Genomic DNA, 12,133 nt, shown 5'->3' on the forward strand with positions numbered 1-12,133 from the left:
TAACTGAGCGTTTTTGCACTCGGCTTGAGTCGAAGGACTCCAACGAACTTATCCAAATAGTATCGCATGTTAGGCACTTCATGAACGCCCCAATAAATACACTGCAACGGCGCACATTCACCGCAGCAGCACGCAACCACGGCACATCGGATGTGCCTCTCTGTATATACGTGTAGCACAGCGTTGACGGGAGACGCGACGAAGCCGGGCACGCCTTGTGAAATCCAATTTTTAGTGGACTATCAGATTCATAAAAGCGGATGGCACTGCTGCTATTCCTACAAAAGCACGTCTGTTTCAGTGTCTTAGACTACTCTCCAGCAGTATGCTCTATTCCAGCTGTTGTAAGCAACCAACCTCCTGAACCATCGATCGTTTACCTACTTGCAGAGGACGTAGCCGTTGATGGTGTGCGGTTGACTGCCATATGCCGAGAATGGTACGTCTTGCTTCGTTTGAAAACCGTCGAATCTATCAGCAGATGCTGCGTCGCCATAGTACTCATTGGATGAGCCAAGAATTACTCCACTGGAGAGAGATCAAGTTGGTGGCGAACGTTAGCTGTACACCACCAAGGATTCTCCGAGTAGCTGTCGGACAAATGAGCAGTCCCCTGCCTCCCGGTTGTCTTCACAATGGATCGCCGTCAGTTACTACGAAGCAAGTTATCTGTCAGAGCCTGATGCCTAGGGAACTCTCTCTAGTTGTGTGCTGCTTACTCTCTGCAGCCCCGGGCAGTCACCAAAAAAACTAGAGTTTAAATTTTGAATTATATGGGAAAGAATAAATTTAGATTTCCATGTCACTGCACAAACAGCGTAAGCCTCATCTCATTTTTAGCGCTGCTTGCGCTAATCCACGCTAGGAATGTGCCACTGCAAAGTACAATTCTCCCAATGTGAAGAAATCGCGGCGAAGTCTGCATCGAACCCTGACAACGCGGATTTATAATTCCACGTCTCGAGACATACATGCATAGGCTATTCTCCACCGAATACCTCGAGTGCCGCGTTGAGGCACTTCAAAAAGCACAGAAAAAGTGAGAGCAAAGAATCTAATACGCTGCTTTTGGGAAAATGTCCAACGTTTACTGTCCACTAGGAAGGGTGATGAAGCTCAAAGCCCGTGATCGGTCGCGATACACGTAACTCACCAAGCATAAAGCATGCGCCTGACGGTCTAAACGTTCAGAAGCCACTCTGCACTTCTAAGCTCCTCATAAATAAATATTCTCCAGTTCGCAGTTCGATGTCTGGCAACTTCACTTCCGACGACGACGAAACTTAGCAAGCAGTTACCCAGCGCGCAGTTGTCAACGCCGCAGCATGCTACTGTGGCGTTGCTCTCGCATTCAGCAGACGCACAATGCGCATGGCGCCACTGGCATTCGCATTCTAACACTCCGCATCATCTATGACGGTGCCGTTGCGGAGATGTTTGCCATTCTTCGACCGTCCCTGCCGCACACTTCACTTCTCAGCAGGGTACAAGGACCTTCACAGGGAAATAAGACTTCGTGTACTGCAGAGGCCTAGCACAATTCGAATTGGCTGGCCAAGCATAAAGTGCACCATGAAGTGTCACATCGTGAGTGGCACGGGCTATTCTGCGATTTCGCTCCCACAAGCGAAATCTCCCGAAGCTGACAAGTGCAGTTCAAGAAGAGCAGTTGGTTCCAGCAACAGCCAGAGCCGGCAAAACGGTGATGTGCTCGAATGAGAAGCTCACTTTCTATAGTGGCACGGCGTGCCTTCCACTCAACAAATTACACGAAAATGAGACGCGTCTGCCAGGATCTCAAAACACAGAAAGATTGACAGAGCAGGGCCAGAAAAAAGTGTTGCTCTGACGTTAAAAGCAACCGACGATCTTGGAATACGTACGCCAACGAGCCCCCTCCTGGAAGGAAAATTGACTCAGGGCTGGCTTGCACAGCTGCTACCAATTTGCAGTCATATCCGCCGATGCCGCCACCACTTGAACACTAGACATATGTAGAGGTGTGCCTTCTGTGGCACGTACGCATTAGCATTCAAATGGCTGCGCCACCGCACCGACCATAAGCACTACCCACAAGCAGCATTACGCACACAAACAAATCGAAAATAGCCGAATCGTTGAAGATTACGTATCGAAACAGCTTCGGGGAAGCCTACACTTCATGACTTTCACGTTATTGTCTCGTAGCGCTTGCATACTGCTGGCTGGGACCCGGCACAGGCCAAGCTGACCGTTTCCTTGTTGCACCGGCCTCATCCAAAGCGAATCTGCCAATGCAAAGACTTTGCGAGACGAGTGGCTAGTCAACGCATGCACAACAAGGCTCTACAAGAGCTACTCAAGTTCTCTTGTGTTCACAGTGCAGCCTCCTCTCTCCAGTAAAGCCCATGCGCTGCAGACAGGTACTCCTGCTAGACGCCCAGCTTACAGTGAACTTGAAACATAGTCCCGTGTTTTCCCTTTCGTGAAACACGTATCATCCTGCGCGTGTCTCCTCGAAAGCAAACGTTAGCTGTCGTTTAAAGTTCATCGAATTAGCGCTTCGAGGCAACTGCGATGTGCCGCTTCACACAGGTCATGGCCACACCAAGTAAAATCTTCTGCACGTCAAACATATCATTCTGAAATTGCAGAGAAACGCGAGCTGGCGTGGGACACACACGATAAAGCACAGAGACGGACCACTACGCAGTTCATTGCAGCCAAATGCATTCACTCGAAAGCGGTTGTATACGTTTGTGAGGTCCTCCTTCACATAACTGCCAGAATTCACTCCCGTTTGACTGTAATCTCTTGTATGTTGAACAAGTGCCATGCATTTTGGAACAGCGCTCACCTTTCTGGTGTTGTGCTTATCTACCCAATCAACCAGCACGCCAAATACGTTGGCTTGACACACCTCACGACGCTAATAGCTCAAGGGCCGAGTCTTCTCTCAATGGAGAGATAACGACTGCTGGCGTCATTTAATGTGAGTCCTTCGCATCTGAGGAAGCAGTGTCTGGCTGAAGGCAAACTGTTGGTGAATGCGCTCCACAGAGAGAGTAGACAAACTGACAAAAGTAGCCACAGGACACTGCCCATGGCATGACAGTCTTACTTCCTAAGCCATCGAATAACCATTTATGGCAGTCTTACATCCTAAACCATCGAATGAGTTGCTTTGCAACAACACCATGATATACACTGTATTCCGCAAAACAAGTGGGGTCCACACTGGCGCCCTTAAGCATTGTATCACGCAGACTTTCGTTGCACCCAAGTAAATGCCCCATTACATGTACTGCATACAACGACGGCTCAGGACTTGTTCTGTTCGTACTAAATAAGATGTAGGCTCGCAGGACTCAGTAGTTTGTCTGCCAATGTTGCTAGTGCGTATGCAGCACAACACTCTCGCGGTTTCTTCAAGCAACCAAGCAAGGAACCAATTTTTGACTGTCGGGCGACAATATGCACCAGAAACGAAGTACAATTCGTTTGATCACCCCAAAAATATACACGGGAGTGGAGATGCGCCTTGCAACGCGGTCAATAACTACTAATATATGGAACAAAGACTACTGATACAGGCGCCGTAGGATTACTTTCATTGTGCCTCAGGATCTGGGGACAACAGGATCAGGGGACAACAGGCCAGTGGATGTGACCCGGAGTTACCAGACAAGCCATTATCACATTTTTTGCTCGAAGCGTGCATCCACTTCCATACGCTGACATCGATGCAGTATTCGCCCGCTCCCTCAATAAGACACTGCGTAGCACCAGTGGCATTCGCACTGCAACTCGTCCCAGGAAATCGCCAGGCCTAATTTAAACGTACCTTTGTGACACAGACCAAGGGCCGAACTTTAAACGTTTGCCCCTCCGGGACAGCGTCTCATCCACGCCACGGCTCACTTCGTGCGTGATACGGCCCGTACCAGTCACACCTTGCTTTCACCAAACGGCTGACAACACGCATGGGCACGCGTTACACCTGTTCAAAAAAAGTTCACTCTTATTGTAGCGACATGGCTCGGTGGCAATATATCGGAACAGAAGCCAGCGACTCTAATGCTGCATCGCTGGACAACTTGAGGGTACATCTGAAACTAAGCCAAAAGCTCCAGCGATGAACGAAGTGTCTGGTTAGCAGTTTATCCTACCTGCCCCTCCACGAGGGCAATCAAAAGAGACTCCGCTGCCCTCAAGCCCACTAGTTGCACTGGCATGGCCCTTTGCTCTTTTAAGCGGCATGACAGCACATAGAACAGCTGTAAGTGGGACTGGCAATGCGTTGTTGGGCCCATTTACGAAAGCGCAGTCCAAGCACGATGTACATTCCTTGGGCTCGAGCCCTTCACAAATTATTTGCACATACGAAGCAGGATACGTAAGGCCAGTCCACACCACTGAAGCAGCCTTGTCAGGAGCAGACTCATCACCACAGAGCTGGAATAACAAATGTGCATTCCCACTCGGCACCTTACACAGCAGGCACTCGGTGAAAAATTAAAGAACGTAGAGCCCCTGCGAGGAGACGTACAGGCTTGAGTAGCTTTAACGCCTCCTCAACCCCGGCTAGCTATTCGACTCGGAGCTACAACACAAGCATTGCTATTTGGGGTCTCTTTCCATACGAATATAGCGAACAAGATGGCACTGGCTTGACCAAACAGTGGGCTCCATGCAATTGTCTCGGCACGCGCGCTTCCCTTCACTGCTTGTTTCTTCTTACGCATGAACCGCGATCGTCCCATCTGTGGATAAATTCTTTCCCATTTTTCACCATTCTGCGTAATATACTCTGATTTGCGCGTATAGTTTTGGCTTAAATAGACTTCTTAGAGCAACGCGACTGCTCAACCACAATACAGTGCACGTACACTGGCCTGCAGCCTGCAATGAATTTTGAAACTTCACGGATAGCGAGCATGCATCATCTTCCATGGTGTACAGATCGACTGCACACCGCAAGAAACTGAGTGAAGAAGCCTCTGCACTCTCTGCACGCGACCGATAACGCAGATGCAGTGCAGCATTGGTTTCATTTCGGGAGAATGCACAGACTTAGCAGTTGAGCTATAAACGTATGCCGATGCTCTGTGCAGAGGGAGGTGCACAAGAGTTCAATCTCAAAGTCCAATCCACCGGCGATTTTCCACGTGGAACGCCCTGTCACCACCAAAGGAGCTCTACAAACTACTCTTGGCCCATCGAAGTGGCTTGATCGCTTTGTTAATGTCCCCTCCGTTCAGTATCATCCTCCCATGTTGGCTAACTGAATTATTACCGGTAGTCGCACCAGAGGCACTTTGCTTTGACAATCTGTGAGACGACTCACTTCACAAGTGTCACCTCCTTCCGCTACGCGGCGTCGTGAAATTCCATACTTGAACGTATTCTCGCGGGCATAGAGAGCCCTGAAACAATGCAAAACAACAAATGCAAGGGCCACTGTAACTATTTGCACAAACACGGCCGTGAGTCGGTGATCTCGATACCCAAGCTTGTTCACAAGGGCAGAGGGCCTCAAATGCTTCAGATGGTTTCCTTGATGCACAAAATGATCATTTTGGCGGGACAGTGGTGAGTCCTGTTCAAGACTAGTGTTGCTCACTGTGGCAACACAAACCACTATCAAGGACGACACACAGGCAACTGCAAGTGGCAGGTTCATTTTCAGAAAAGCTTTATATATTTTACCAACTATTGTCGGATAAACAGCTGATATGCAGTGAGGGAAATATATGTCAAGACATCTTGGAAGGCATGTGGAGCGAGACGGCTTGTTGCTGCGCGGCGTGCTTTGCGGGGCTCGCTTGTAGTAATTAGTTGCTTTTCATTGAATTTTTGTGATTTCCCACTCAATTAATAGCTATTTATATGTTTACTTCGCGAGTTTCAATGAAAATAGCTCTAATTGGCCTCGGTTTCCAGTGTGCTTGCTCAGTAACTGGACTCGCCAAGAACCAGTACACTTTGAAATTCATGCGAAGAGAATTCGCATCACTTATCTGGAGCTTGTGAGTTGCGGATCAATAGCCGTCTAACACCATAATACTATTTTCGGGGAGGAACCACAGCTACGCAAGTCCAACGGCCAAGAGGTGTCGGCCGTAGAAGCCTTCGGCACATTGTAGGAATTTTGCCCCTTGAGTGTCCGTGGTTGCTCTAGTCGATTTCTGAAAAAAGACAATGCTTCTTCTGCTTGACGGGAACTCTATGATTGCTTCTCCATTTGGAACACACGCCTTTCACTGTACAGTTTGCTGGCATACGCTTGGCCCAGTCACCCTGTTTCCGTTGACCATGGGTACAGTCCAAGTTCACGAAGATAGTAACGATTCAACCAAAAAGAGGGACTACTGCGCGTTAGCGTCGGAGCTACGACTACGGGGTACAGTGGTCCCTCGCGCCCGATCGCATGGCAGCACTCTGCAGAAAAGCTCAGCCAGCACCGAGGGCAGAAGCAGCCATGCCGTTTTCACACAGTCTCAGCCACAGCCCATGAACTTACTGCTGATCATTCGGTTCTGCACAAACATAGGTTCTGCAGGAAAGTAGTCCACTGTAGGCGCTGATACATTTGCACACAAGTACACTGCACGCCACCTTCCTTTCCGATCGAGCCAGGGAGCACAGCTTTTAGAAGGCACTGGAGAAGGAATAACTGTTCTGGTTGGACTGTCTGTGGAGAAAACGGGCAACACATTGTATAGTCGCAGCTCTTATTTGTGCGGACGCTTGCCAATACTGGAAGTTGTTGCTCAGCGATGCTACAATGCTTTATTTCTTGTTATGAAGCTTGGTCCTTTGCAGTTAAAAGGTGTGTCTATCTAATACATTGCGTGCCAGCCCATAGAGGTCCCCAAGTTCCGCTTTTTAGTGCTACCCGGCATCAACAGGGCAGGTTGGAATTACAATCGGATAAGGTCAGGAGCAGCAGTCACATGTTCTCCACGTGCCATCTATGGGGCAGCTAATATCAAGGTTTGGAATAAGAAACATAATACGACAGAGGCTATCTGCGGCCGCTGGAAATGGTGGAATTGCACGGTGGGAGCTGTTCAAGTGGAGAAGCCAAACCGGCAGCAATAACTTCACATTCCATGCAGCTCGTACTGCGCATGCGCCCAAGTTTCGGAGGCAAGAAGTTAGGGTTTTATAAGCGGCATGTAACTGGTGCACTCAGTGCGTTGACGGCATTTCCCCTAGTTCCTGCCGAAGCTGGGACATTTCAATAATGTGAAGCTCGTACCACATCCGGAAAGAGGTATCCTACAGATGAGGCTTTATGGGGTAAAATTGGATTATTTTAATGAGACTATAGTTGGGGGAGCTGCCTAAAGGCAATGTACAATGGACTCACGAGGTCCATCGAATGCGAGGATACGAGGCTAGGTGCAGTACCTGCGAGAACCAAGGTTTACACAGTTCTGCTGTGATGGCAGACAGCACTTCGCCTAGGAAGGTGAAAAAGGCAACCCTCTAGCTCAAAGAACGTAGACTCCCTGCAAGGAAGCGTTCAGTTTGTGGAGAGGAAATTCAAACAATGTGTCGCGCACGGCGGCACAGATAGCGGCTACAGCAGCGGCGCTCGGCTGCCACGAGCACTCGACCTCCAGGAGTACGCGGAAGGTGATCAAAATAGTCACGGCGTTCAGGAGTAATCCGGCAAAAGGAGGTACTATGCAGAGTATATGGCAGAAATGAGGAGAGTTGATAGCCCACTGCGTAGTAGTTGCTGGCTCACAAAACGTTTTCCGCGAGGTGCCGTGCCTCGGCAACAACGGCGGGAAAACGCGCGGGCTCCAGCAGCTTAAACTACTATGGAATTATGTACTGCTCTGCTGGGGTCGACGCTGTGAAACGGAGTACACAACGGTACACACGTAGGTGGCAGATCTGCTGATGGCAGATCTGCTTGAGATGCATCGCCAAGTGCATTCCATTGTGCAGTACACACTGGAAGCCAGTGTCGCAAAAGGTACGAGCCCCGCCACTTTGCAGGAAGGCCTAAGCTGCATCACGTCTCAAGCTTGCGAAGCGCCACCTTCCAATGTTCCATTCTATTGGTATTGCGGTTTATCACTATTGGTAGTCTTTCGAACTTCTCTTGAGGCGTCCGCAGAGGAAATTCTTGTTTGAGGCGAGAAAATGCTGAAGGCTGCCAGAAGCTACCCGAGAATAAATCGTAATTTCGATCGATCACCACGCCCTGCAACAGTGGAAGTTCATAGCCAACGAAGAGGCGGAGACCACCGCGTATCCTTGCCGTGAATTTCAACTGCAGTTTCTATGCGTGTCGAAATTTGCCACTTTCGCTGGTTATTTCTACATTCACTTCCAAAGTGTTACAGCAGTATCCAACTGGACCACCGCACCACCCTTCATCGCGTGTAACTTTCCCGTATAGACGACATAAAAGGGGCCTTGAGGCTTTCGTGATTACCAAGGAAGATAGACCTCAGACGGGGAAGACGCTGCCAGTCCAGCAATCCGCTTTCCCCGAGGACTATAAGACAAAAGCTTGCGCACTCAAGACGCTTGCCGGCTTCGGCAGACCGGAAGAGCCATTTCGGTATTTCGCGGTATACGAAGCTACCCTTGTCAGCGCTCAACGTTTGGTTCGCCGGAACAATAGTTTATGTTCAGTCCGCACGTAAAACAACCGTTAACGAAGGAACTGTTCACCACCGACTATTCACCATCGACTCTGAGCTAGTGGCGCAGGGCTCATCTGCTGTCTTGAAGCAACGTGAAGAACGCGTGCACAAACTCCTTGTTTGCTCCACAGATTGTTTCCCTCGTCGTGAAAAATTGATATGGGCACATTGCTCCGGTAGCATAAACTGGTGCCCCCGGCTGCGGGGAAGTCCCTTACTCTGTTAGCAGCGCCGCCTCCTGCTGCTGCTTCCTAAAGCAACATTGTCGTAGCTTCTGATAACCGACACGGTTTGGAGTTCCAGAGGTCTACTCATGTTGGACATCTCGGCGTTTACTGCTTTGCGGGTACTCTAACTATAGTCGCAGCAGCACGAAGAAAGTCCACCGTAAGGCAAGTTGGAGCACGGACGAAAAGCGGGAAACAGGCTTCAGAACCCTATACTTGCTTCAGACTTATTGACGATGCTTGCCCACAGCCCATCCTTAAGTCATGAAAGAGCGACAAAAGCGGCAGAAGAGCTTTCAAAAGCTGAGAAAGGTATGAAGGGAGAAACCGGAAGGCGCAGTGCCCTTTCAGAAATACATATTTCTCAACCACAGCATTAGTTGTAGATAAAGTGAACTGGCAATCACGCGAAATGTTCAAAACTAGCAGAGAAAGGGGTACCGTTTGGTCCGGCTTAACCCAATAAATCGTTCCACATAATCAGAAAAAAATCAGAACGCGAATAAGACTGGTACAGATGTCGTGAATGAGGAACGTCTTTGTATAGGAAATGGCTTGTACCACTGTTAGTACCTAGAGCGGCTGCGGGGCCCCTGCTCGCACATTGTTGAGCTTAAACATATTTTGGTGGGCACAGAAATGTAAATTTTCGACTTAATTTGTCTGAAGGTAAACAAAAAGAGGAAAAACGCCGAAAATTTGGGAGCAACAAGCGGCTTTTCGTGCTTGTGTCAAGCGCGGCAGCTGCGGCTCTTCAGCAGTGACCTGTGGAGGGATACTTATGCTTTTTGCACCGTGAGTACACTATTCGCACAACGAGAACTCTTTGAGTTTTTCTTTTCTTGCTGCGGCGCCTTCGGCGCCTCCGTATGGCCTGCAGAGGCATCCGTTTTCGATCTTGCGGAGGCTGCTCAAAGGTGCAAACCGTGGGATCGCTAGGTGAACGAACGCGCAAAGCCAACGCCGTTTGTAGCTACAGAGGGAGAAGACGCAGGATAAGCATCTATACGCTGGCCTTGTGGCATCTGTGAACCTTTGAAGTCCAACCTGGTTTCTTTACAAGCAGATGGAATCAAAAATTGAGGATGGGACGCCCCAAGGGCGAGTCCGTGAAGGGAATCCACTGTTGTCTTCCCGCAAAAAGGCGAAGAGTGCCGTGTTGCTTTCTATCCAAAGCGACATAGGCAAGGGCATCATATATAACATCCGTTTGTCAAGGTGGTATCTTGCTTACTGCTCGCTCATGGCCGTCGCGACACTGTCCCTTGTCATTTTCATGATCATAGATGTGCACTTTGTAAGACAAGTCGGGGGGCCGCTTGGCCTTTTCTAAGCTCTGAGGCGCGACCACTAAACCTGAAATGAAGGCTGGCACTGTGACATTTGCGCCTGCGTGAAAACAGCCACAGTTGTTTCTCATTGCTGCAGCCGTAGTCGTTGCTTCTCTATTTCTGCTATGTACCACTTCGCATAACCACGTCCGCTGTCGTTACCATTTGGGGCAGCTGCTATTGCTTCGGCAGTGGCTTTTTCCTTGACTGGGAGACGCTTTTGCATCTAAAGGCTGAAGGCTTATGATTGAGGTTGCAAGACCTGTGATCTTTGCTTTGCATTCAGCGTAAGAACCCAGTGCCCGTGTGGGTGTGCGCTTTGGATGGCTTTATAACCTTCGCTGTTTGCTTCGAGACCATAGTGGACATGATCCTCCTCGGCAAGGTAATGAATCGGGTGCAGGAACATTTGATCCCCCCATCCACAGCAGCAGCGGAGGCTGTGAGCATTGGGCACGAGGCCTAGGATTTATGCGTCAGTGTCTCAAAGCTTTGCGTTCACCTGTTCTGCGCAGCCGTTCTGGACGAGCGGGTGGCACGTGTTTGATTTTGCAGTTTCCGTCGTTTGTTTTATCAGCTGGTTGCTTCTGCTCTTGGAGGTGGTAAGATATTTGATTTTCGTGATTAGCGCCTTCAGGGATAACAGCCAACAGGGTTGATTTTGAAGGTTGACTCCACAAGTCCGAAGTCGTAGTGCATCAGCTTGTACGGATTCATGTAAACAGGGGAGAGGAGATTTAAAAAAAAGCAGTGGCAGCAGTGGCATGGAGACAGTGCTGACAGTTGCTGCTCTAACAGTAGCACATTTCTTTCGTTATCTGTGCCGTGGCAATGGACAACTGTCAAAGCTGCAATGGTCATGCAGGGAGCGATTCAGGGTAAGGCCCACGCTGGATTGTCACGATTGAAATTGTGTGGCATATTTTCAGGTTGGAGTTGTTGAATCTCTGGACGAGTTTGTGACCGTCATTCTACTCACCATAAGATACGCTGCACAGTTTGTTCGGTAGGTCGATGTGCTTTCGCCTTCTTATTTTTGTCCCTTTTGTTTTGCTTATTCATCCCAGCATTTTCTCTTTCCTCTTGCTTTTTATGTCCAATGTCGTGCGGCCCTGAAGGCTGCATGCTCCTGTCGGCTGACTCGTGTTCTGCGTTTCTTTTGGTCTTCCCAGACATTTGCGTTCTCTGGAACTCTTATGGCATACACGGCAATTCTTTTGCTTGCCTTTGTGTGTCGGTGTCGTAGAATCGTGCGATACATTCGGACAGGAGCCGAGGCACAGGATTCGTTGAGTGCGATGGAAGAGCACGTCATTCGCTTCGACAGACCGGCAAGCAGAGCTGACCCATCTCTCTCCACTGCGATCCCAGCAGCAGGAGACATTGATTTCTAAGCGGACGCTGCTAGACTTTTGCTACTTCTACAGCTTCAGCGGCTACACCAGCATCAAAAGGCAGCTGTTCATGCTGAGTTATCGTGGCAGAAGGAGCCAGCTACCGCATGCTGCTGGCTTGTCTCACCGTGGTGTTTGCGCGGCCATGTTGCTGGAGCAGCTTGACGCAGCATGCTGCTGCAGCAGTCATTCTGCTGCTGCAACCAGTCTGCTCCATCTGTCAATCTGCTATAGCGTTCTCTTTTATGCAGCATTTGATTCCCATGTGCACACACTTGACTGCAGGACGCAGTCTACTGCAGCACGCAGTCTACTGCAGCACACACTCTGTCGTAGCACTCATTAACTGCAGCACTTACTATACTGCAGAAGTTTGCTGCCGTGTGGCTCACGTCTGCAGCACATGCTTTCTCGCCGTTGCCAGTGACGAAGCGTGTGGCAAACGGTTAGACGTGTACGCCTTGCCAATACATCCAGTGTTGTAAGGTATCCAATCGGCCTCTGAATTTTTGTGCGTGCCTCAGGGGCAC

At 49.5% G+C, this 12,133-nt stretch overlaps 1 protein-coding gene across 1 annotated transcript; it reads left to right on the forward strand.

The window, feature by feature from the left end:
* Positions 1 to 9,944: 9,944 nt before the first annotated feature.
* ETH_00018345 (uncharacterized protein) lies at positions 9,945 to 11,603 on the forward strand (the record flags this gene model as incomplete). Its single annotated transcript, XM_013378343.1, has 5 exons — positions 9,945 to 10,175; positions 10,496 to 10,594; positions 10,725 to 10,811; positions 11,139 to 11,215; positions 11,456 to 11,603. 5 exons carry the CDS (start codon positions 9,945 to 9,947, stop codon positions 11,601 to 11,603), a joined length of 642 nt encoding a protein of 213 aa, XP_013233797.1.
* Positions 11,604 to 12,133: the final 530 nt, after the last annotated feature.

This window comes from Eimeria tenella, genomic scaffold (assembly GCF_000499545.2).
Source record: "Eimeria tenella Houghton genomic scaffold, Eth_scaff80, whole genome shotgun sequence".
Lineage (NCBI taxonomy): Eukaryota > Apicomplexa > Conoidasida > Eucoccidiorida > Eimeriidae > Eimeria > Eimeria tenella.